This window comes from Apodemus sylvaticus, chromosome 11 (genome assembly GCF_947179515.1).
Source record: "Apodemus sylvaticus chromosome 11, mApoSyl1.1, whole genome shotgun sequence".
NCBI lineage: Eukaryota > Metazoa > Chordata > Mammalia > Rodentia > Muridae > Apodemus > Apodemus sylvaticus.
Window position 1 is genome coordinate 34656524 of NC_067482.1, and position 26944 is coordinate 34683467.

At 44.4% G+C, this 26944-nt stretch overlaps 1 protein-coding gene across 2 annotated transcripts in view; it reads right to left on the minus strand.

Annotated features, from left to right (window-relative positions):
• Kit (KIT proto-oncogene, receptor tyrosine kinase) overlaps positions 1-26944 on the minus strand; it is a 78130-nt gene that overhangs the window by 20663 nt on the left and 30523 nt on the right. For both annotated transcript variants that reach the window (XM_052198620.1, XM_052198618.1), the window contains exons 2-7: positions 24502-24771; positions 22287-22568; positions 20896-21032; positions 16337-16511; positions 10538-10727; positions 8636-8751 (exon numbers count right to left, since the gene is read on the minus strand). In XM_052198620.1, coding sequence (XP_052054580.1) covers positions 8636-8751; positions 10538-10727; positions 16337-16511; positions 20896-21032; positions 22287-22568; positions 24502-24771 — 1170 coding nt within the window. The remainder of the gene's footprint in view (positions 1-8635; positions 8752-10537; positions 10728-16336; positions 16512-20895; positions 21033-22286; positions 22569-24501; positions 24772-26944) is intronic.

A 26944-nucleotide genomic window follows, 5' to 3' on the forward strand; every position in this document is an offset into this window, starting at 1 on the left:
CAGCAGTATGCCCCTGGGCGCACACATGGGAACATGCAAACACACATGCATGCTGCCACATACATAAGCTAAAAACAAAAACAAAAACAACCTCCTCGTTTAAGATGGAATCTCAAAATAATGTCTGTCTCTACGTGGAGAAAGCTGCCCTCGCACAGACGCGTTAAAGTCGATCTATAAAATCCTCGGTGCCGTGTGCATCCCAGATGTGAGCGGGGGACCTGGACACCCCCCACAGAGCAGCTAAGCTGGCTGCCAAGGTGCACAGGCACAGGTTGAAATGTTATTTTTCTACCCTGTGAAGTAGGTAATTCATTTTGCCACCTAATTCAGAGGATATTGACACAATGCCCACAGAAAAAAAATTATGTACCTATTCTTGGATTAATTTAAATTCCTGCTGAATTAGAGGCGACCCTGCATACATTTATAAATGAATGGGGCTAATTTGATGTAAAAAACACACCTGGCTCAAAAGCAAAGGAAATTTCCACACAGCAGAAGGTCCATAACAGAAAACGGCTACTTCGGCTGGAGTCTGGAAAAGTCACAGGGCAACTTCACCAGTGTTGGCAGTTATACGCTGGCCCCATTCCTTTGCTTTTCTATCATTTAATTTAAAAATTAAAAAAGGGGGGGCTAATCATGCAAGCAACAAAGGGCCCAAGGACTGAGGCAGGTGACTGAATTCTCTAAGATGTCTGGCATTCAAATGGATACTCCAATGAATGGCACACCCTTCAGGATGGATTATCTTATGAGACATGAAGGAAAGTAATGGTGACAACATCGGAGCAGAGAGAGATGTTTACCAGTATTTACTGCTGCCGTTTTCTTTTTTTCCAGAGTAAAAGAGATTTGAGTTCTATGCCAACAGCTGGTCTCCAGATCTGTTTCCCTCCTATTTCAATGTCTATAACCATTGTAGTATGTACAGATTCTATTTCTATGAAGAGATGTAATGTCACACACATCAAGGGCCCACAGAGAGGGCTTCATGGGGGAAAGCACTTGCCCCTAAGCCTGGCAACCTAAGTTCAATCCCCGAGGACCCACATGGTGGAAGGAGAGAACTGACTTCCTTAAATTGTCCTCTGACCCTTCCATCCATGCTGTGGTGTGGAAGAACTCATGACTGACTTTCTATTTTTCTATTTTCTGTGGCGTGGATGGACATGTGAAGTGTACACACACAACATAAACAACTGTTGAAAAAAAGTGTCACAACAAAACAATACTCAGTCTAAGAGGCAATAAAAAAGACTCAAGTCCTACCCAATCTCAAATAAATGTACAAAGTCTACAAACAGATTAATGTCAAAAGACCGGCAACTGCCTTTACACAGATTAACTACTATACTAAGACAACCTGAGAGCTATTCTTAACTCGGAATGGTCCTGAGGAACGACAGTGTGTGGAAGACATAGAGCACCAGATACACTGACAGATGGCGACTTTGTAACTTCCAGGCACTTAGGCAAGGTCACACATTCAAGATTAAATAGATGATTATAAACTCCTGACAGATCTTTTTTAAACGTCTGTCACATCATGTTAGAACCCTCTTACTCCTTAATGTCTCAAAATTGTATGTGATGTGGGCTTAAAGGGATTATGAAAGATCTGCACAAGGAGATCGCAAAGGGAGGCTGCAACTAGTACTCAGACTGGAAGACATTCTCAATACATCTGCACTCAGTACTAATGAGTCAGGATATAAACTAACACAAGCTCACTTTTGTTAAGATTTATTCACGTTATCTCATGTATATGGCCATTTTGCCTACATATATGTATGTATGTGTACCAAGTGTGTGCCTCTGCAGGTCAGAGCGATCCCCTGGAACGTGAGTAATGGATGGTTGTGAACCACCACGTGAGTGCCAGAAATCAACCACCCAGCTGACGGCCTCATAGAAAGAGAAACATGGCTTCACAGAAACATGTGTGTGCACGCACATGCAAATATGATATAAACACGCACGCAAGAGTCCGGAAGAAGATAAAAAATGAGGGGGTCTTAGCAATGGGAAGCAATGAAATGTCAAAAGAAAAACGGTAAACATAAAATTCGCTTTTCATTTTTGCTTTGACATTTTCTGGGCTTACCAAACCTAACTTCTAAGGTTAGGAAAAGTTGAATTTGGCATCTTTGGTTCCCTGATATTATCTGAAAATAGATAACCAAGGCCCGGGGAAATGACTTGGTGTTGAAGCCCTTGCTGCACAAGCAAGAGCATCTGAGTCTGGACTGATGAGACCGCTGACTGGTCACAGCAGCTGCCTGTCATCACACTTTGGGAGGCGGAGTCAGAGAATACCTAGATGGAGCTGCTTCACAAAGGCGGCCGAATCTGATCCACAGGCTCTGAGTTTGACTAAGAACGAGATTGCATCAAAGAACAAGATCGAAGAGTGATCAAGAAAAAAAAAGTTGAATTTAAAAACACATAAATAGCCGGGTGGTGGCAGTGGTGGTGGCACATGCCTTTAATCCCAGCCCTTGGGAGGCAGAATCAGGCTGATTTCTGAGTTCGAGGCCAGCCTGGTCTACAGAGTGAGTTCCAGGACAGCCAGGACTATACAGAGAAACTGTCTTGAAAAAACAAAAACACATAGATATACTTCAAGGCAGCTGATGTGTAGCCCACCTGCCAACAGTAAAGGTGGATCTGTCAAGCCGGCCGTGGAGATCGCGTCAGGCCAGCTAGGCCTGAGCACCCAGCCATCTGGATGGCTTCCCACCTGGCTAGAATCTCAGGGTCCTTTGCCAGGGGGAGAAGGCCAGCTGCCTGCCTTCAGGGACAGCTCCGTTTGGGGACTTGGGGGAAATCTGCCCTTGAAGATCCTTAAGGAACAGGATGGCAAATTTACAAGTACCAACTCCATTCCAGCCTCCGAGGAAGCCCCTCAGTTTCCGAAAAGCAAGTAAATAGGACTCCATGAAGCAAAACTCTTATTTATATTGTTTCAGAATCCAAACTACAGCCTCCAGGACCAAGTCTCAATCAAAGATGCACTAGAAGGCAAAAACGTTTTCAAACAAAACCCCACAGAGAAATGCACTGAGGGTTTCTAAACATGACAGTTTGGACACACACTTGTTAAGAAAATCATACACACACACACACACACCCTTAATAGAAACATGGGAGCTGGGAATCCAGCTCAGAGGCGGGGGCACTCGGAGGCCTTAGAGTTCAATCCCAGCATCAATAATCAATCAATGAAGAGAAGAACGTCAAAAGTAGAAACTAAGTAGCTAGGAGGTTGGAAAATATGTACAGTTATGCAGAGCGTTTCTCTTGTTCACTGAGGTTCTTCAAGGACATATTCCCTCCAAGGCAGGCAGCCATTCTTACTGTCACCCTGGTAAAGGACCCTGAGACGCCAGCCAGGTGGACATCCCAGATGGCTGGCAGGCGGTCTGAAGCGGTCTACATGGCTGGCTTGACAGGTCCACCTTCACTGTTGGCGAGCGGACTTGCCATGTGACTTACATGCAGGCCGCCCAGCGCCCGAATAGCGGCTTCCGCCCAGCCAGGCTTTGGCCATCTGTAACCAGATTTATCTATCAAAGACGCAAAAATATATCAAAAGCAGTCTGGGCTTTGCAAATGTGGTCAAAGGAAGACTTTCTCATCAAGAACCTTCATTCCGGGTGATTTATTACTTGGGCTGATTTTGGTGTACTGCAGGGCCTATAAATAATCGACTGAGCACCCGGCAGGATTTAATTATTTGATGCAATGATTTAGAAATAATCCATTATTGGGCATTTCCTTAAGTTGTTTCTGGTGCTCTGTTAGCATCCTTCCATAAATAGAGAGAAGCTGGTGGTCACGGATAGTCAAGCCATTGCTGGGACTCCAGTCTAGCTTAAGACAAGTCAGCTCTAGGGAAGCACCTTGAGGAAGGTGAGCCCTTCCTGCCCCCATAGCTGTGGGCCTCAGCAGCCCTCCTCAATGGCTAAAGTCTGTCACTGAAGGTAGTTCCTTTAGGACTGAAGGAAGAGCTACTGAGGACCCTTCTGTACCACATATTTAAATTCCTAAAGCTGACTTGCAAATGCTATCGGATGCCATCTAAAGATTTAAGACAATTCAGAGGTTTAAAGATCAGAAGCATGAGACAAAGCATCATGTCCTCCAGTGGTTATATAAATAACTCCCCAAGTCACGTGGATATTTGAGATTGAAAGTCAAAATAGCTTTATAAAGAGATTTACTTTGCTGATTGCCCTTTCAAATCTACTGGAAAGTCTCTGCCCTTTATCCAAAAAGTACAGACTGGGAAGAGAGGACAAGCCCAAAAGCCAAGTGAGGAAGTTCACGGCCTTTGATTTTAGATCTGGCAGACACATAACTGTCTGACCTGGGTAGTAAGCACGACCTGCAGCTCGCAATAAGTACTGCAGGCTACTACGAGGCTGGCAGATGGGGTTTTTTCCCCCCAATATTGAGAGGATTCTGGGAGAGACTCGTGCCTAATGGAGAAAGGAGGTTGGAGCAGAGTTTGGAATTTTATAATTCCACGCGCTCAGCGGTTTTCACATGTATCACTGTTTTCCCAAAGGGCACCAACTTTTCAGAACTGAGAATTCAACTTCTTTGTACACCTTGGATAAGCACTCCCAGGAGGAATTATAGTAATGCAAACTCAGTGGGGAAAAAATATTGAGGCTTTATTTTAATGAAATCCCCAAGTCTCCTACATGAGGAATTAGCCCCCACACTAACTACATTGAAATCTACATGAGATATTTTCAAAACAAACGGACTCTTGAAGCATTTAGACCACTCCAAATCAAGGACTGCACATTAGCATTTCTTAGCACCGAATCTGGGAGGCAATTATGCATCATGTCATAAGGAGCCTGAATTTCTGCGCTAACCTGGTGCATTTATTATCTTGACTTTTATTAATTCTAATTTTTGCAATACATAATTCCTTTCCCCCTGGAGGCTAAGCTTATTTACAGAATAAGCCATGCATAGAATTACCCATAACTGTCACTGTTACCCTGTGATGTCAACATGGGCACACAATTCCCAAGGTTCTGATTTTAAAACACTTTTGCTTGGTGGCTTGTTAGACAGGTTCAACCACGGTCAAACACAGCTAGGCTGGCCTCACCATGTAGCCCAGGATGACCCTGAACGTCTGACCTTCCTGCCTGGGAAGACAAGCACATAGCACCTCGCTTAGACTGCTTGCTGGAGCACTGACAAGCAAGCCTTTTACCAACTGAACCACATCCCCAGCCCTTGACTCTAAGTCCAATGCAAAATAACTAAGTAAAAGAAAGAAACCTAACCCATAATACTGTCGACTGTAACAGTAGAGAGAGACTGGGACTCGCCTCACAAGAGGTGGAACAATTATGCTCACTGTCAAAGCCATTTGTAAATCCAATGCGCCCCGTGAGTGAAATAAACAGCTTTTGCCAACTTCACATTTGCAAGAAACTGACAGGAATGAAAAGCCTTCCTGAAAAGCTTAATCTCAGAGGGCAGAGCCCACTGCCCCACCCTCCATCCTCCCAGAGTGATGAAGAAGGCATTCCATCAATGCCCAGGAGCTTGGAGCACAGAACCCGCGACTATAGAAGAGGTCCCTCCTGACAGGGAGAGATCATTTCGGAAGGTATCAGTGTCCCGAGCAGATGTGATCATAACCGACGCTGCTGGGTGGCAAGGCGACCTCAAAAATCAAATGACAGCAATTCTGCCCCTAGAAAGAAAAGTTAGAAGTGCACTGGGTCAGTGTCTCATGCCCAAGTGGCAGAGAGCATGCTGGGAAAGGAGGGCCCAGAGGCTAGGCAAAGACTAACAGGATGAGCTCCTCAGGGGGGGTCCCATGGAGTGTGCTCCTCTAAGATGTGTTCTCTGCTCGTGGTACTCAGAAGGAGCAATCTGAGTGCCCAACAAAGCCTTACAGGCTGTCGCCTGTTTATTTTGCCTTTGTAGTAACTGGCACTTACTGTATTTTCTGGGAGTGCTGGTCTACCATGGATAAGGAGTATTGGCACAGGTAGGTGAGAGGGGCCTACTACACTCAGAATCAAGTTTTGCATAAACAATTTTGCACATTATGCTTGCAAAGATACTGATTTGCCTACGGTCGTCTCTTAAATTAGTTGAATTATTATGGTTTTCAGAAGTAGGTAATTTTGCCCATGTGTAATATATTAAGCTCCCTTGATTAACATCTGAATTAATCTAGAAATATTTGAATTGAGGGCCAATGAGATACCAAATAATCAAAACTGTTCTCAGGAACAGAAATATTAATTAACATTTCCTTTGGAAGGGAGGAGCTCTGTGGTCTAGAGTCTGGGATTTTAGGCACCACCACCACCCACACCCTTTAAAAAGTATAGTGTACATCAACAGATAAAGGATTCTGGGACAGTTAGCAACACTAAAGAATGTAATTATGGGCCTGTGACACTTCTCCCCCTGACACTGACTAAACCAGGCTGGCCTTGAACTCACAGAGTCAACTGTCTCCAACTCCCAGAATGCTGGGATCAAAGGCATGTACCCTGACACACAGTTCAAATGTATATTGATGTCCTGGTTGGAATCAAGTAAAACCCAAGCAGCCAGGCACTCCTGTGAAGGATTTTCTTTATCAGATTATTTGTAGCAGGAAAACCCTCCCTCAGTCTGGGTCTTCTTCAGGATTCCAATGGAGACTGAAGACTAGGGCTTTCCAGAAATCCTTCCGGCCCTCAGCATCTGATTGTGACTCCTGAGACATTCAGCCTGGTAGGCTGAGTGAGACAGCCACTTCTGGGCTGCACTGATGACATTCTATAAGCTGACCTAATAATTCTGTGTGTGTGTGTGTGTGTGTGTGTGTGTGTGTGTGTCTGTGTGTATACATGTGCATACATGGGCTGCACTGATGACATTCTGTAAGCCGACCTAATAATTCCGTGTGTGTGTGTGTGTGTGTGTGTGTGTGTGTGTGTGTGTGTGTGTGTGTGTGTTTGTACATGTGCACAGATTCCCAAGTTTTGCTGGGCTGCACTGATGACATTCTGTAAGCCGACCTAATAATTCTGTGTGTGTGTGTGTGTGTGTGTGTGTGTGTGTTGTGTGTGTGTATACACATGTGCACACATGCCCAAGTTTTAGAAAAACCTGTTCCTTCAGAAAACCCTGATTGATATCTTAATCAGGAAGCACATTTCCAAAAATACTGATAAACAGCCAAGCAACTCTAGACTGCAATAACAATGCCAACCAGAGTAGGGCTATATTAGCTGATTCCTTTTCTTGAACAAGTGGATCTGGCCACACCCAAACGGCTGTCACAAGAGGACAGGGACAAATGGGATAGATATGCCTGAAACCACTGCAGATATGCTGCTCTAGGGAGGGAAGACACTCCCCCTGCCTCTGCCCACTTCAGCCATCTACAACCCACTTAGAGCCTGTACTGGCCAATTCCGAAGCTGGTTTTGTCAGGAATCCTTCTGGTTCGATCTGACATATCCCCACAGGCTGGTGAACCTTCAGGGCAGGAGGCATAGCTAGTGGAGGAGGTCACCGAGACAGGCCACAGAGGGTTGTAGCCTGGCTTCCAGCCTCAGTTCTCCACTTCCTGATTAGTCATGAGGTGAACTAGTTGTATGTTCCCACTGTCCAGGCCAAACCCCAAAGCCATGCCCTCCCTGCTAAGATGGCCTATATTCCCCACAAGCAAGAACCGAAACCCGCTCCCTCAGGCTGCTTGGGCACACGCTCACAACAACAACCAACAGTGAACGTTCCATTTCCTCAGACACACACTCGGGATGGATAATTCTAACAGTTACTTATTGGACCATCTTTCGGAGTTCTCTAGTAGACAGAATGGTGTTCGCCACTCCTTGCCAATGCAGGCTGGACCCAGAACAGAGCCAAGGAGAAGCCCTCCCTGCACGTGGCAGAAGCTGTAGCAAAGATTGACTCCTGCTTGCGTGGCTTCCCCCCACCCCCCACCCCCCACGCTGCTAAGAATCACAGTGGTGCAGAGCTTTGGTGTTGAGGTTTTGAGGTTCCCATGACTACAGACAACTGCCCTCTACCAAACCAACCACCTGCTGCCTGCTCCCCAGTCCTGCTAAAGTACTCAGGAGTGACCCATTGAGCTGGGTCAATAGCACATCGATCAGCGTGGGAGAACAATCTTAAACACAAATGGTGTATCACAGGCTGAAGAGAGAAAACTCCGGGAAGAGAAAATTCTTGTCAGGGCTTAACAGTATCTTCTCTCTCTCTCCCACCCAAGGGCAAATGCCAGCTCCATTCAACATCTGGCTCTCCAGTTGAACAATCAATAATAATATACTTTCTCTTAAACAGTTTCTAAGCTTGGCCTCTCCGGCTCCTCTGTCGACTTCGAAGGCAGCCCTCAGAAATCCACAGCACTTCAACAAGGTCACGTGGCCAGTGAAATGTAGGACAGGGAATTGGTTTCTCTTCCAACCACCAAACCACGAGGTCTTTGTTAAGGTCAAAATTATCATGAAATATTATTTACATAGTACACGAGAAACGCAGCTCTGCAGCTGTTGGACACAGGGACTGCAGCAGGCAATAACACAAAATAAAAAGATAAGGAGACCGGCGATTTACTTACTGTTCACATAAACATTAAATGTCACGGAAGCACTGACATCAGAGTTGGACACCAGAAAGGTGTAAGTGCCTCCTTCTGTGCCTTTCAATCTGGTCAGGTGAAGTTCGTTCACATATCTACAAAGGAAGGACAATAAATCAACTCCCTGTGGAGAGTCCATCCTGGAGTGCACTTCTCTGTCAGTTTCTACTTGGAAAGAGATGCCTGGTTAGGGGGAAACATCGATGAATCATTTAATTCAGTGTTATTCTCCTACACAACACACACACACACACACACTACCACCACTCCTGCATGTGAAGATATAGAAATAGGCAAGCCAAGCCTCTGGGCCCCTGTCCCAGACTACCTTCCTGACCACTTCCTCCTCTGCCTACGCTGCAGCAATACCTAGACCTCTGTTCTGGGAACCCATAGCTCAGTAGTCTGCACACATCCTTGGCTTTCATGTGGACACTGAGACCCTGGGCTCCACACAATCCTGAACTCCTGAACTCTGTCATCCTGTCCCCCGCCTCGCTCCTGCCAAGCTGTCCTTTGTTTTCCCAGAGTCCCCAGGTATCTGCTCTCCTCAGGGACCTATAGGATGGCTGTGAAGAAGCAACACCACACAATCCTCAAGCTAGCGTGAGCTCTAGATGATAGATCTCCTGAGGAGGCCGTGAGTGACTGCCCACGCTCAGTGGCCTCGCCCCTCTCCTCTCCCCATCAGCAGACAGATCGAATGTTCTAATCTTGCGCATGCAGGTGCCTCGGTCCTGTGTGTCCTCTACGGCCCAGCTCCATCCCCCCACAGACCCTTGTTGGGGGTACAGCTCCAGATGCTTCACATCTGTCACCTTCAGCCATCTCGAGTGGCCAGGTACAAAAAACTCAGTGCCCCCCAAGGTCCTTTCTCAGCTGGTTTCCTGCCCCCCACTCCCCCAGAGCTTTCTCTCTGCATAAACCACAACCCCTGACCTCCTGTCTCAGGCTCGGCTTCTAGGGAGCTGAGCCGTTTTAGACAAATGCATGCAAAATCCCACGCTTAGAGCCCCGCAGCTCGCTCATGTGTTCATCCGACAGTCAGCAGTTCCTGATGGACCAACAGACTCTGCCCACTTCCCAGACCCTTATTAGTCATTTGATCTTGGTCATATTACTTCAGCCTTCTGTGCCTTAGATTGTTCTTCTATAAAGACAGGGGTACTAAGAGTGCCTGCCACAGGGCTGGTGACTTGATAAAGCTGCTTTCAGCACAGGCACCTGAGTTTGATCCCTGGAATGTGTGTACTGGTGGAAGGAGAGACCTGACTCCTGAAGGTTGTCTCCTGACCTTCACATACACTTTGGGGTGCACTGTGTCCCTGCCATTACATACCCACACAACTATAAGTTAAATGTAAAAAAATAATAATAATAATCAAGTGCTGCGTCTAAGGTTTATGCTGATATGTGTAAGGCATATAGGACAGAAACAAACAAAAGCACACAAGGTATTAAGACTGCTACTATTGTAATTATGATGTTTTGAAGATTTAATAAGAGATCTGAAAAAAAAAAGTCAATCACCTGGCCTGAAGCATGCTGATTCAGAGTTGCCTCAGAGATTTAATAAAGAAGTAACAATACTAACTTCCATTTCTTTCTAAGGAGAATTATTGTATCCTGAAGATAGGCTAGTCATTGCTCTGAGTTACCCTTAAAACTGAGAGAAAAGTAACCCCCACTTTCCAAATGAGACACTGAGTCGGCATCAGTTCACATATGTCGTGGAAGCATTCTAAACCCGCAGCAAAATGGAATCATTGGCCGAGAACATGGAGGAAGGTGTCCCTCCTTGTACGGCAGCTTCCCACGTGCTGCCGGGTCACCAAAACATGGCCTGGTTGCAGGGTAACATGGGCACAGTCCCCTTCTTACCTGATGTTACTTTTGTTGTCAGATTTGACGGAAGCCTCCCCTTTGTTAGTAGAGGTCCTATTCATGTAGATCCACTGCTGGTGCTCAGGCTGAGGGTAAGCCTGGTATTCAACCACCAAATCTACGTTTTCTCCATCGGTTACAAATACCGTAGTGTTCTTCACGGGGAGGATGTTGATGAATCCCTTTTCTAATCGGAACAGAGTAAGACAGCAATCAGAATTCACAAACGACAGGAACACGCGACGTCAACTTAGAATCACAAAAATGGTGGCGGATGATGGCTTCCAGCGTTGACTGGCACCATGTGAGAGGATGTGCGTCAGTCACCTTTGCTCTTCACAGAGTCCTGGGTAAGGCAGGGCACACATTAAGTCCCGGATGTATACTACCACTGTGCTAGTGGTTCCCTGAAAGGTTCTCTGCATCTGCTTGTCTCCACGATCCTGAGGTTCACGTTCAAGATATTTACTAAATAGCCTTCGCCTAAGTCCAGAATAATTACAAATGCAGTAAAAGGAAGCCACTGAGTGAAGGCAAGAATGAGCTCTAAAATATCATAAAAATGCTGCCAAAAAAATCATTTTGTATTCGAAGAAAGCGGTCGCTGGCCCTTCCATACCACTTGTTGTTTGTTGTCATGCCACGGGCCATCAGTCAGACAGCGATTTAACGTGAAAACTGGGCTCTGACCGCTTGTGAGGGAGAGGGGTGGGTGCTTCTTGGAAGTGGCAAAAGGAAAATATCATAAAGGGCAAATTCGAATTAAGGGAATGGGAAAGGAGACATTAAACTACGGGAGAAGGATTGTTTAGCTAAACCAGTCATTAAAATATGGATAGCACTTTCCATTTATTAAAAATAGCAAAACTAATTTAAAATAAACCCAAGAATCTCGAGTGTGTTTCGAAGAAGCACAGGGAAAGCACACACGACAAACTGGCACGCCACGTCTCAGAACCAGTTAGCAATCGAGAGCTTCTTTTTTTAAATTATCTATTTTAAGTCTAAATCCTATAATTTCCATTTGAGAACTCTTCTTAAAATGGGTTAAGAGATGTACAAAGTACTATCTGCAGGGGCTTCGATAACTCTTGACATGACAGAACACTGGTGAAGTAAATAATACAGGCTTAGAGATAGTTATGTAATAATCCAAAAGCAAGCTTGAAAAAGAGCAACAAGATAATTGCCAATATTATTTTTATAGCTTCCATTTAGGGGACAGTGCTCACTATATGCCAAGAACTGCCTCGAGCACTTTAGCACACATTTCATTTAATAATTATGACATTTATGCTTACAATCAGTCTGGAGCATAGAGCTGTTGCCTCTAATTTATAGATGAAAAACAGGGTATGGGTTTTATTCAAGTGTGTGTGTGTGTGTGTGTGTGTGTGCGCGTGTGCGTGGTCTATGTGTGTGTGTGTGTGTGTGTGTGGTGTATGTGTATGTGTATATGTGTGTGTGGTGTGTGTGTGTGGTGTATGTGCATATGTGTGTGTGTGTGTGGTATTAATGTCTATGACACATGCACATTTAGTGTGTAGTGACTACTCAGGTGGTGGTGGTACACAGCTTTCATCCCAGCACTTCAGAGGTAGAGGCAAGCAGATCTTCTGAGTTTGAGGCCAACCTGGCCCACAGAAGGAGTTCCAGGACAGCCAGAGCTACACAAGGAAATCCTGTGTAGGACAGAACTCCAGGGGTCTTCCACTGAGTCAGAAATTCACTATTTCAGGAAGACTGGCTGGCCAGGGAACTCTCGGGAACTGCAGTCTCTGTCCCCTAGTCTAGGTGTTACAGTCGCACACGGCCATGCTTGGTTTCTTATATAAATGCTGAGGACTTGAACTCAGCTCCTCAGGGGTAAAATAAGTGTTCCTACCCACCAAGCCCCTCCCAGCCCCAGATTAGAGACTTAGTGATAACTCCAATTTATAGGCAATACACATAACCTCTAATTTATAAATGAAATAGATGATTTATGTTTGGATCCAGAGCCATATAGGCAGAGTCTAGCTTTGAACATAGATCTATGAGAAGCCAAGCATGGCTGCTATTTTTAGAGTCTCTATACATTTTAAGCGAGAGAATAAGAATATGAATAAAATTGTATAATGGAAACTCATATACAAAAATATAAGCAAAATACTCAAATCTTTAAGCAGCAGCTATATCAAGTTAGAGCTTAAAGTTTATTCCATTTCATTTTCAAGTGCTTAAACTGTATTGTAAACTTTTACTAACTTTGTAGTTATCTATGTATATACAAGGAAGGTTGTCATTGTGGGGCATTTTGTTTGGGTTTTTTTTTTTTTTTTTTTTTTTAATGCTGTCTGGTTGCCTAAAGGGTCAAGGTCAAAACCACAATCCCATATCCTTCCTCTCTCTGCTGAACCGATTTGAAAGGGATTATTTTCAGTGGGGAATGAATGAAAAAAATCATCCAAAATAAAAACTGGAGTTGGGACTGGCCCTAGTCTAACACCCAAGTCACAAATGATATATATCTCTGCCACTCTTTACAAGAGCTTTTTTGTTCATTAGATCTATGTTAAAAGAATCAATGTTGCTGCACAAGGTCATATGTTCAGATAACTGTACACGCAAAAAAAAAAAAAAGTCAGATTACCATAGATAAAATGTGTAAGCAAGGCTAGAGAGATGCTCAGTGGTTACGTTCTCTGCCCTTCCAGAGGACACAGGTTCAATTCCCCCGCACCCATGTGGCAGGTCACACCCATCTGTAAGTCCAGTTCCAGGGTTTCTTACCCTCTCACATAGACATACATGCCGGCAAAATATCAACTATGTATATTTTATATATATATATATATATATATATATATATATATGTGTGTGTGTGTGTGTGTGTGTGTGTGTGTGTGTGTGTGTGTGTGTATGCATGTATGTCAGCAGTCTTGAGTTTTCTGTTGTCTTACCTTGCCAATACAGGTGTTCTGATTTGACTGTGAAGAACACCCCCATCTTAAAGGCTTGGCTGCTAGTGAATGGATTTGTAGGAAGAGACTGGATTGCCAGGGTTCTAAGCTCATCAATGGCTGTCCATTGTGGGGGCGCTATCTGAGGGAAATGGGTCACTAGGGGACCGCCTATCTTGTGGCTGCTCTCCTGCTTCTACCATGATGCTTCAGAGCTGCCTCAAGTCTACAGACTTAGAACATGAGCCAAAGTGAAACTTCCCTCCTTAAACCGTTAGTGTGTCGGGTATTTCATCATAAAACAGAAGGCTGACAACAGGAGGGCTATGCGATGTAGTGGAAACAAAGCCTTAAATTTCTGTAATGTAAGAAGAATTAATACTCTACCTTAAATACTATAACATAAAAAGAAGAAATGCTAACAAAATTCTTAAAACAAAGTTTTTTCAAGTGCTTCTGCATAAAAAAAAATAGCAGTACATTAACTTTTAATCAGGTTTAAACGCTATTGCCTGACACTCCCATAAAATCTGTCTCATCTCGTCTCCAGTGTTGTGGGAGCTGGAGGCTGCTTCCTCTGAAGAAATACAGAGAAAAAACTGGGGTACATTAAACAGAGAAGTAGAAAAGCCCCTAACCTAAAACCAGGTCAGATTCTATCTGCTCTTACACACACACACACACACACGCACACACACACAATCAAAACATAACTGTGGGGGATGGTGGATCTGTTTATTTGCTGCATTAGAGTAACATTTTTATAGCCTGTACGCATCCCTGTAATATGTTGAATGCCTTTACTGTATACACATACACACACACACATACACACACACATTCAGATGGCCCAAAAGTCTCACCCCCTCGCCTATGCCATGTTGGATCTGAACCCTACTATGGAATCAGCCTTTGCCTCTTCCTGCTCCAGCCCCACTACAGCCCACTCCTGACCCACGACAAAAACCAGATTCAGGTTTCATAGTCACAGAGCTTTCCAGTCACACATCTCCAATTCTTGGAAACTGATGAATGGATTTTTTTTTAAAATCCGATTACATACAACAATATGCTCAAAACACCCTTCCTAATTGCTTTCTGGAGCTGAAGAGGGTGTATCAACATGCTCCCTGATCAACTTAGCAAATTAGTGCTTATGGAGTTTAATATTTTAAAAGCATAGCCTTCTATTCAAATTAATAAATGGCTCACGATCACAGTTGGGGACAGAGGAGTACACTTTGTGTGTGATGACTCTATAATTACAAGCGAAGTGTCTTCTCTTGTGTTCATCTGTTGAGAGACTTTCCATTAGAACTTGGGCAGAAGCACCAGATTTTTATGATGTTACTACAGGAGAATAAAAAAAAAAATCACAGAACTCTGTTCCATAAATTACTGAAATCCTGGGTGGGGCGAGGAGCAGGACGCAAGCACACAGCTGTTGCTTTACTAGCACTCACAAATGAGCTTGCCGCTCTACACAGACAATATCAAAGGCAAGCACCAAGAAAATGGATGCATTAAAAAGGTTTACATATTAATTACAATAAAGATGGTAAGCCAAAAATAAAATAGGTGAAATCAAACAACATCTAGAAGATAGAAACCAAAACAAAACCTATGAATGAAATAATTTTGGAAAACTTATTGGTTTGGATAAATCATAAATAACAGGACTGCTCTATGCTCAGCTTCTCTTTAAGTACTTACCGCAGATATAAATACTAGGGGACTTTCTTGCATCCAGAAGACCAAAGCTACACCTACTGCTGTACAGAACAGATGTGGGGACCTGGGGACAGAAGAGACCCTGAGGACCCTTCTCCAAGGCCCTCTGGGACCAGCGCAGCTTTCCTGACCGTGTGAGCTATCAATGAACTTGATTGAGTGCTACAGAACAGAGAGGCAGAAAGGCCAATGGCAAGCACCAAGAAAATGGATGCATTAAAAAGGTTTACATATTAATTACAATAAAGATGGTAAGCCAAAAATAAAATAGGTGAAATCAAACAACATCTAGAAGATAGAAACCAAAACAAAACCTATGAATGAAATAATTTTGGAAAACTGTTATTGGTTTGGATAAATCATAAATAACAGGACTGCTCTATGCTCAGCTTCTCTTTAAGTACTTACCGCAGATATAAATACTAGGGGACTTTCTTGCATCCAGAAGACCAAAGCTACACCTACTGCTGTACAGAGCAGATGTGGGGACCTGGGGGCAGAAGAGACCCTGAGGACCCTTCTCCAAGGCCCTCTGGGACCAGCGCAGCTTTCCTGACCGTGTAAGCTATCAATGAACTTGATTGAGTGCTACAGAACAGAGAGGCAGAAAGGCCAATGGGCAGGAGAAGCCCGACTCATCGCAGACCACAAAGGGGCTAAAGCCAACAACTGACAAACAACGTGTCTTCCAGAAGACAGAGAAGTGTCCTGGGTTTCATGCTCTACGCATCTACAGAGGTCATTGCAAAACTCAAGCCATTGCAAAACTCGAGCCATTGTAGCAAGGGCTAACATGTGAGGGAGTCGGTCTATGTTCTGCTTGCGGGGGAGGGGAAGGTGGGCACACACAGTGACAGGTCTGAACTTCAGGGACAGTTCTCTCCTGTCTTTTGGGTAAATTGGTAGGATCTGGTTTTGTGTTCTGCTGCCAAGAGGCTCCGGGGATAATATTCATCCATCCATCCATCCATCCATCCATCCATCCATCCATCCATCCATTCATTTGGTGATAATAAATTCTAAGAATCGGTTCTTAGAATCTCATTTGCATAAAAAGGAAACTATCTAGTAATTTCTCCGTCACTATTGCCCGTAATTTATACATTCCCATAGAGATATTTACCTACTACTTTCAAGGTTGTTGTGACATTTGCTGATCCAAAAGTATTATTGGCATAACACATGAACACTCCAGAATCGTTAACTCTTACGGAGCTGATCGTCAGCGTCTCCTGGCGTTCGTAATTGAAGTCGCCCCGGTGCCAGCTATTGCGCTTTACCTGGGCTTTGCTCTGGGGCTTTCAGAAGGGGAGGAAAAAAATCAAAGATTACCATATAATTTATATTCAGGATCTTTCCTAAATTAAAAATAGCAGCAATTAACTTCTCCATATTAGCATTCATTATACACTACTGAGGGGGAATAATAAATAAAGCGTCGTGACAAGCCTGTCACTGGGACCCTTCATATCACAGGATTATATTGAAAGATAAGTCATTATGAACGATTGGAAAATACAGGAAAATTCATTCCAAGGTCTCTGCGGTATTAGATTTTCAGAGTCACCACATAAGAAATATTATAGAATACCGATATGTCATAGTGAGTCAGCACATGTATGTCATATTAACATTTCCTTTTGTTTCCTTTCCCCCTTTGACACAGGATCTGCATGTAGACCAGAATTGTATCTAATTTTTTATGTAGCCATGACCTTGACCTTCCACCCCCACCCCCCCTTCCCCCCCGAGTGCAGGCATCACAGGCATATGTCCCCATCAAGTCTGGTTTATGATGTGCTATGCATTGAACCCAGGGTTTCATGCATGCCTGGCAAGCATTCTATCAACCAAGTTACATCACCAGCCCCGCTACCCCACTAGACCCTTTTCCATGTGTGAATCTAACAACTGAAAGAAAGCATACAACCTTTTTAATAGCATTTAGTTTATTATCTTAAAAAACGAAATTAGAAGCAGAATATGAACAACTGACTCCACATTCATCATCATAGTTACCAATCCAAGAGAACTTTCTTAAGGACTCAAGGCATAAGGCATAGGTCGCCTACAAGACCACATCACAAAGTGTTGGATCAGGCTGACCAGAAAGGACTGTGGCTCTGGCCTTAGGACGTCACTCTTGTGATCTGTCTGCAGACCAGACATGAAGAGATGCTTGCCCAGGAAGTACCATGGGAAAACTTTAATATCGGCAACTCCACTAAAAAAGATGGGAAGAAGTCTAGCTCTGCATTTTGCATCTTCCAAATCTGCTGTCATCTGCACACATTCCCTTTACAATGGAGAAAACAATAGCATCAACTAAAGCAAGCAAGCAAGCAAGAGCGGATACCAGCAAAGACCAGGGGCGATGGCCAGCTACGGCTACATTGCCCTGGCAGTGTAGGCCCAGCAGCCAGTGCTGGTAATAGGCACACTGCCGGAAAGGAGCCTAGCAGGATGCTAAGCTCCTCAGATCACCTGTGTCTAAGGCTCATAACAGAAGACAAAAGTTCCACGATACTGACTGCAGTGATGCTTGGGACGATGCTAATATCCGTTGGGTAAATATGACAGTAAAGATTATGTCTGGGTAGGAAATAAGAGAAATGTGGCATCACTTAAGACAGCTTACACCTGTACTGCCAACACCTGGGAGCTGAGACAGATGGATGGCTACAGGTTCAAGGCCAGCTTGGGCTACAATAGTGAGAACCTATCACAAGCAAAGCATCAGTCTTAAAGCTACAACCAAGTGGCAATGCATGCACGTGGGGAAAAGTTAAGAGAACCATGGAAAACGTGCGGGCTACCTGGCATTACTAGGACTGGCCACTTGTGACCATGGAGTGCTTCAAATGCTGTAGTTGTTGACTCCGCATAAAATACATCCTAGATTCCAAATTATACGATGCAGAGTGCATTATTAATAGCTCTTATGTTCATTTTAGTAGGAAATGATGATATTTCACATTACTGGGTCAAATATGACATTAAAATAAATCACTTATTTTTGGAATGTGCCTATCAGAAATTTTTAAATGGCCTGTGCAGCTCACATTATATTTCTACTATAGATACAGCATTGCTAGCTACAAACATGGACAATGACTCTCGTTTTTTGTTTTTTTTTTCCTCGTATAATTACAGCTTAAGAATTTTTCTTCAGGGCTGGGAACTGAAGGCCTCAAACAGGCAAAGCAAAGGCTCTGTAATGGAGCTAACCTCCAGCCGCAGTGTTTGGAATCCTGTTACATTAAAATAAGCATACGTAAAAGTCGATGGCCCAAGGTTTATTAAAAAAGAAGAGAATCTGTTTGACTTGGAGAACTTATCAAAGACACACCTGGCCCTGGCCTTTGTTCCTATAAGGTGTGAATAACAAATAGGGCTCCCCGTGCCTTTCTAATATATATGGTCCTCAGCAGATCCCGAGCCATCCCTTCTAAGTGTTTCTAGTGGCAGAAACCTGCCGTTTCAGTGTATAGGACCACTATATCCTACGATGAGTCACAATGAGCGACACCCCTATGCTGGCCTTTAGGCTGCTGTTTCTGCCTTCTGTGCCAAAGCCACAGTGATCAAAAACAGATGGAACACCACTCTGCGTAGGGTCAGAGAGTCCCCCAAAGGGTGCTCAGCACAAGGACTGAGATGGCCAGTGCAGAACAAAATAGCTTGGTCAAAAATGATGTGCTAGCTAACACCCAGAGTCAAAGATCTTAATTCAGCATACTATACTGCCAAGCTCAGCACTGGAAGCCAATAGAAGTTCAGCGTGTGGAAGCATTAGAAGAGCTGGCCAAGATGAACAAGCACTGTATAATAAACCCCAAGACTTGTAGGCTTGAACAAATAATCGCAACAACTCCTAAGATCTCATTGTAGCCTCAATTTCTCCTGAGCACAGCTTCCCCTAAATGGTCAAGATCAAGCATTATGGATTTTTTAAATAATCTGATAGTGCTAACAGCATTCCAAATTATGCCAAGGGATCAATAAAAGATTCATGGTGAACCCTGGCAGGGGGCCAAGAGTCCCATCTGCAAGTCACACATTGCATGCTGTCTGCACATGATTTGGTTTTTCTTTAACCCTTGGAGGCACACACTGGGATCTCCCCAAAGAGCTCCTAACACTAAAGACTTAGCTACCATTGCCAGTGGGTTAATTGGGACTGGCATGCAGGGCTCCTGGGATACGTGGCTCAGAACAAAACCGCCTGGGGCAAATTGAATTTCCCATCTTAAAAGGGCTAATTTTCAAGTATACACAGGCTCAAATATACACACACAGTCTAAATTGTTCTCTCCTCTGAAATCAAGGATTATAGAAAGCCAATTAATATGGGATTGTGCTCTGTAAGGTTAGCCCAAAATCCATACAGAAGCTATTATTTGTATTACATTAGATGGTCTGAAAACTAAAACTTGGTTCTCTGAGGTATTGGTTTGAAAGGATGAGTCTCCAGTCCAATCCGATCTCCAGGCCAGTGGCAGGCTTCGTAGACGGAGCAAGTTATCATCTGTCAAGATCTGTACAAATACCATCATTATGCAGGTCACCATGGTTATGCGGTTCACACCATACTCTGTATGCAGGCATGAAATTGCCAATGGTGAACACTGGCCAGGAGGAGGAGGAAGAAGAAAAATAAATGTATTTCCATTTTTCCATTTCACATTCCTACATGTAAAAGACAGAGGAACTTCTGATGGTTAGGCAATTGTCTCACTAAAATTATAGAAAAATAGAAGAGAAACTCAGTCAGTGGGAATTTTAATGGAAAATATTGGGGAAATTAAGAGTTTTAAAATCTTGTAATTGAGTATTTGAGGCAAAAAAAAAGGAATATCCAAATAAAACGGTCTAAAATCGGTTAGAGTATCCTTCCTTGCCTTGTAGTCATAAGGCCTTTGGGTTTAAACCTTAGAACTGAAAGAAAAAGAAATGGGGGAAGGAAGGACTTGGCTAAGATTTATTTAAGACATGCCCAGCACAGCATCTGACATATAGCATGCATTCAATACATATATGTCAGCTGATTGAGAACATAGGCACATCCAAATGTTTCACATTAAAGATAATAACCATTTTATTAATAGCAACGAAAACAAACAGAAAGCTACTAGCAATTTCATCTCAGGTAACCAGCCTCAAGGGGGAATCCAAGCTGCAAAGAAAGAGCCCAATGTCCCAGACGATGCGGCCATTCTGCGGGGATCAGAAGAGCTTCGAGGGCCATACCAGATGGCATTTCTTCTTCACAAGAAGAAGAAGGGGGAAAGGTGTCGACGACTCTGTCACCTAGCCTAAGCAGACTATAGTTTTACCTGAAGTATGCATTATCTGAATAATATACAGTTATTTTATTTATTTTGTTTTGTATTTTTAATTTCCTTACTAAAGTCATTTTAAAAAAACAATGTTAAGTAATAACCTGAGACAGATGCCCTCTCGTTTCTCAAAATACAGTGACAATGTGGCAATTATTTATGACTAATAGTAAACACGCATGCCGCAATATACAGAGTTAGACAGGATGTGAACGTACTTTTAGCTAGTTGCAGACAGCTATGCCCACCAGCAGAGTCACCCTGGGCCAGTGATACAGAGATCCTGTACAATCACCAACCACACAGAGACCGCAGCACGAGATAGGGATTAAACGGCACTCACCTGAGGGTTCACCTTAATCCACATGGAGCCCACGAAAGTGGACACATCTTTTATGGTGCACACCACCGTAAATGTGTCCCCTTCCTTAAGGAGATGACTTGTTTCGGACACGGACACAACTGGGATAGCCTTGATGGCTACAATGAAAAGAAACACAGCCCTGACGTCAGTCCTTCCTTCACAGGGAATTTCAACTCGTCTTATTTTTAACACACTTCTTTTCTTTGTAAAAATTATTTTATCGGTATCTTTTTTCTTTATCTTTGTGTGTGTACACCATGTGTGTGTTTGTGGGGGAAGGGTGTCTGAGAAAGCCAAAGTGGATGGTGGAGAATACCCTGGGGCTGGAGTTATTGGCCGATACCGGCCACCCAAGGTGGGAGCTGGGAGCTGGGAGCTGGGTTGATCTGTTGGAAGAGCAAGCAGCAAGCTCTCCTAACTTAGTCAGCCACCTCTCAGGACCCAACCTTGCTTTTTCTTGACTTTGCACAGCTTGTGTTATACACCATTAAATAAAATACAAAGCACAATACTAACTGATCTGTATTGTTTGCGTAACTAAATATTGACCTATGAAGTCATTCATCCCTCAAGTAAACTCAGTCATGCTGTGTGAGAAAGACAGGGGTGCCCAGCGGGAGAGCATAAATACTTCTGCCTTTTCCCCTTGGGTGGAAGAGGGTAGCCTGATAAAGCAGGCTTAATCTTTACCCTTGATGATTTCTTGAGGACCTAGTATACAGCTAATAATAGTCTTTTAGCCAAATGGGTACCTTTCCCATATATTATACAATCACACCTTGCTTACTTCTAAAAACTTCAGGTTTTAAATAATTAAAATTTCCTTCATTTTAATGAGTACAGTTTTTCAGAAGCAGATTAAAAATTCTCCTCATCAGTTGAATCCCAAAGTGATGCTGAATTAGATAACCTCCATCTATAAAGCCTGGTTTATCTCCTGGCTACTGGCAGGTTCGAGGTGATGCCAGGGTAACAAGGTCCTTGGGTTGCGGGCACTTTCTTTCCCAGAGCTTGAATGGCTTGGGAACCAATCAGCTATAGGAAAAAAAATCAGGTCACATGTCCATTTAAATTAAAGCATAAATCCCTTGTAGACTAATGTCCTCAAATTAAATCTTTCCATTGAGTAGGAACACCTGTGGCAAGGATGTCACTTTGGGATGACCTAAGCCAGCAGGTTTAATGACCGTTTAGTTAACAACAGCCATGTACCTGTCTCTCTGGGAGAATTCACAATGTCTACCATGACCTGGGAAGGTGGTGATCTTACTAGTAGCTGTGTCCTGATACCTTGGGCTAAGCAGAAAGAGAGAAATCAGACCCATGAATAGGGTCTCCACCTCCCACAAGATGTAAGAAAGAGGCTGTACCTGCTCTCACTTTGAGTGTGAATTTGTCGGACCGAATCCATTTGCCCTCACGCTGGGCAGTACACCGGACACACAGCCGGTGGTAGGCACGCTTCACGTTTTTGATGGTGATGCCAGCCTTGGGGTTTGGGACAAACATCAGGTCCGTGGGGAGAGATTTCCCATCGCACTCAGCGAGGGAATAATTGGACACCTGTGGGTCTGTCAGAGGGCATCGGACCAGCGCGTCACTGTCTTCTTTGCCAAACAAGGAAGGGTCAACCAGGAAAAGTACAGCGGGATCTGTGGAGCAGAACAAAAAGCCATCGTGCTGGGTGTGGAGACACTGAAAATGCTTTGTTAGTGTGTTTATTTGTTTGTTTAGATGGGGTTTCCCTATGCACCCCTGGCTGATCTGGAACTTGCTTGTAGACCAGGCTGGACTCTAACTCAGAGACCCACCTGCCTCAGCTGGGATGAAAGGTGTGTACCCCCACAACCTGCTCTCTGGATACAAGTTTAAAAGATTTACGAGCTTGAAGAACACAATGGACTTCAAAGCTTGTCATTTTTATTAGACCGTGCGCCAGCGTGTGGACAGAAGACTGGAAGGGGCCATTAGATCTTCTGGAAACTGGGGCTCTAAGTGATGGTGAACTGCCCAGTGTGGGTGCTGGGAACCGAAGTGGGTCCCCTGTGAAAGCAGCAAGTGCTTTTGGTGGGTATTAAGGATCAGACTCAGGGCCTAGGCCTGTGGGTAAGCACTCCCTGCCTGACAAGCTATCATCTCAGCCCTCGGAAATTCTGTTTTTCAAATTATCCTCTCCACCTGGAAATCAAATGTTATACACACACAAACAGAATCTGCTACACACTGAAATATATTTGTTTTATCATTTAATTAAAAAACAAAAAGACCAAAAAAAAAAAAAAAAACCCATCAGAAGCTGCAGCTGGTTTTCTGTCTATACTTTCTCCATTACCAGGGTGCAGGAGCCTCCCAAAGGTGTCCCTTCTGCTCTCTCAGTGGCATGCACACTAGTTAAGGGTCTAAACACGAGGAAAGGGGGTGAGCTAACTGGCTAACTCAGCCACCTCCTCAGGCCAACAAGCGTCTATATGATCACCCAGAAGCCGACTGGTACTTTAATGGTATTTTCATTACCTCCTGTGGAAATGACAAAATGTCTTCTCCAGCGTTGCCAGTGGCTGGTGGGTGGGCGCAACAGTTGTGGAGCCGAACCCTGAAGCTAAGCTGTGTCTTATCGCTGAGCAGTGTCCTCAGCTGCCCACTTGAGGAAGGACAACTGATAAAGCCGGCGGCAGAGGCACAGTCAATTTCACGGCGCTCTTCCGAGGCCGCTTTATTAACCCCTGTTCGAGCATGCTAAGATTTGTATAATTGTGTTCCCCTAACAAGCCCCTAAGGGAGACTGCTCATCTTATCTGAGGACCACAGGGAGAAACGGAGGCCCAAGGCAGCAGCACACCTCCCGGGCACAAGAAAACATCCACCACAGACGCACAGAGCTCTAAGCATGCGTGTTATAAATGACAGGCCCGGTCCCACTACAACTGGGGCCGCACCAGGACTGCCATTTCCTGCCTTCTCGTTTGTCTCCTAGACTGACATTAGCTTTGTTTTACGTCACCCAAAGGATACCGCCCTGCGGGTTCTTGCCATGATAGCAAAGACACATCCACAGACTGCGGAATGCGTCTAGAAAATGAGGTGTAGGAGTTCAACTGTCACATCTTTGTCTTTTGTTTCCAAGAGGCTGTAATTGCTGAAAAGAACCAACTCTGAACAACCTTATGACTGACAAGGGATGCTTCGCTGTTTTGAGTCGTTTTTCTGGAATTTAGTCCCTCAGAGTGGGCCAAGTCTTTTGAAGTGCTGGTCTGTTCAGGCCCTTTGAGGCCTTGGGCTCCCTGAAGTGTCTTTACTAAGTGGGAATATTTAGTATCTCAAGGTTTTAAAATACAGTTTTCCCAAAGGGCCTAATTTATTCTCAGGGGTTGACTCCAAGCTCCAGGACAAATGGGTTAACCAGATTGTAATCCAGTTCCGGCCTGGCTTTGCGGACCCCCAGTTGGGGTCACGCTCAAAGCCATGAGGAAGCTGGCAGAATCAGCCAGCCAAATTCTGCCTGTGGTTTGGTCACCTCCACGTCACTTAAAAGAACAGGGTACCCACCACTCTCCAGCACAGTAACACGGAACACCGAGCATTTACCTCTTACGAACACATAAATAGAGCTCCTGAGGCCGCTGCGGTTGATGCATGTGTATCTGCCCGTGTGAGAGACCTCAGCATTCTTCCGAATCCATTCCTTGTGCTTATTCTCAATCATTCCATCCAAGTTCTCGAAAGTCCATTTGACGAAGTCAGGATCCACGCACGTCAGCTTGATGGTGTCGCCAGCATCAGTTATTAACTCAGATTGTGCTGGATGGATGGATGGTGGAGACGGCTCCCCTGGACTCGCAGATGGCTGGGAAGTTGCTGCCAAGAAAAACAAGGACCGTGTTGACTGTGAGCTGTCTTGGCGAAATAAAGCATTTCTTCTAATATTGAGTTCCATCTCGACTGTGTGCGCTACAATAAAAATAGCCCTGCTATTTGTGGCTGCAAAGGGAATTCTGCCTAAAATTTAAATTCATCTATAAAGTTATTTTCTGCAGCCTGCAGTTAGTCCTACAGGTCATACTTGGTGTACAAGCTGTCAGGCCGGACACATAGCTTTCATTGGGTCAACTGTGCCCAACTATGACGGTCTGTCCTCACGGTGTTGCTACACGAATATTCACCTTAAAAGCCCACAGCAGCGTCTTACACAGTGGAAACCAAAAACAAAAATGAGCTGCAAGATGTATTCCTCTGTGGTGTAGCCACTGGTAAGTCGCCCTTGCTCAAGTAACCAAGCCCAAACCCTACTTATTCAAGTCAACGGGCCACCAAAGGCAAAACAAAAAGACTCTGTGAAGGAGGGAAGCCAGAGAAGAGGTTTACAGGAATGGACAGAGGAGGCAGGATAGCAGTAGGCAGGTATGATACACACACACATATGTATATGTAAATATATATAATACACCTATATGCATACACTATATAAATTATATAGTACATATATGCATATATATACTATATATACTATATATATATATAGTATGTATGTATACATAACTGAAAAAATACATTAAAAGAATATACATGACAGAAGAACATCTTTTTTTATTTTCTTTAAGCTTTGGAATTCACCTATTTTCAAACAATACTCCTTACAGGAGGGCAGTCCTCACAGAAATAATGTTACGGGGAAAAATGATGACTGTATCACCAAGATTAGACCCCGGGCTGTTCACCACATACATTGGCTTCCAATGTGATCATCCTAACGCCTAGAGAATCCACATTAGTGTGACATACGTTCTTGACATACATTTCAGAGTTGAAGAAAGAACACTGCGCCAGGAGCCAGGGTAAAAAGCTCTGTGGGGCAAACCTGGCCATCTTAACTGTAGGTCAGGGGACTCGAGAACCAGTTCCTAAAAGTTACTCCCTGACCACAGGCACACAGAGGTAGTAAGTTAAAATATTTTAAAAGGACTCTGCTGAGTACCAGAGTAAGTGAAATACAGCGAAAGTTTAGACTGAAGGAGAAGTGGTGGGCGGGACCTTGGTCCTGTCAGAGGAGGGGAGGACAAGGCTGCGGAGGACTAGACAGGAAGAGAACCCCCCCCCCCAGAAAGCCCTGTGTGAGGTGCCTGGCTGGACGTGTGTTAGGCAAGGTTGACAAGTAAGAGCCCCCACACCTCAGTATAAGTGTGGGCCAATCTGTAGAACAATCACCATGCAGGGATGACTTCAGGATGGAACCCCTCACCACCAAAAATAAGTAAACAGCCAAAAGCAGGTAAGAGGCTGATTTTGTTGTTGGTTTTAAATCACTCGGAGGGAGGGCGAGGAGGGAGGCCAAAGCAAAGGAACAAGGCAAGACAATGCATTAGAAAGTACCAGAAAGCTGGGCGGTGGTGGTGCATGCCTGTAATCCCAGCACTCTGGGAGGCAGAGGCAGGCGGATTTCTAAGTTCGAGGCCAGCCTGGTCTACAGAGTGAGTTCCAGGACAGCCAGGGCTACACAGAGAAACCCAGTCTCGGAAAAACCAAATCCAAAAAAAAAAAAAGAAAGTACCAGAAAGAAGGCAGGACGAGGCAGATGCCACACAGACCAGAAACAAGTCCTCTAAGATGGTTACAGAAAGACTGGATCTGGCCAGCCATATTGGCACACACCGAAATCCCAGCACTTGAGAGGCAGGGGTAGTCAGAGGTCCATGAATTTGAGACTAGCCTGGTCTACATAGTGTCTCAACCAACACACTCACACATGGCCACACACACACACACACTCTGTCTCTCTCTCTGTCTCTCTCTCTGTCCCTCTCTCTGTCCCTCTCTCTGTCCCTCTCTCTGTCCCCCCCCCCCTCTCTCTCTCTCTCTCTCTCTCTCTCTCACACACACTCCTGAGAGTCGAGGGCACAGTTTCACTGGAGTGGGATGGTGTCCTTGTTCCAGGGCAGGCAGCTTCAAGTGTGGAGCTCTCCTTGTAACAGGAGATGGAAGAAAAAAATGTACAAGCAAAAAGGCGGCAAAAGCAGGGAGACAGCAGGAGGAG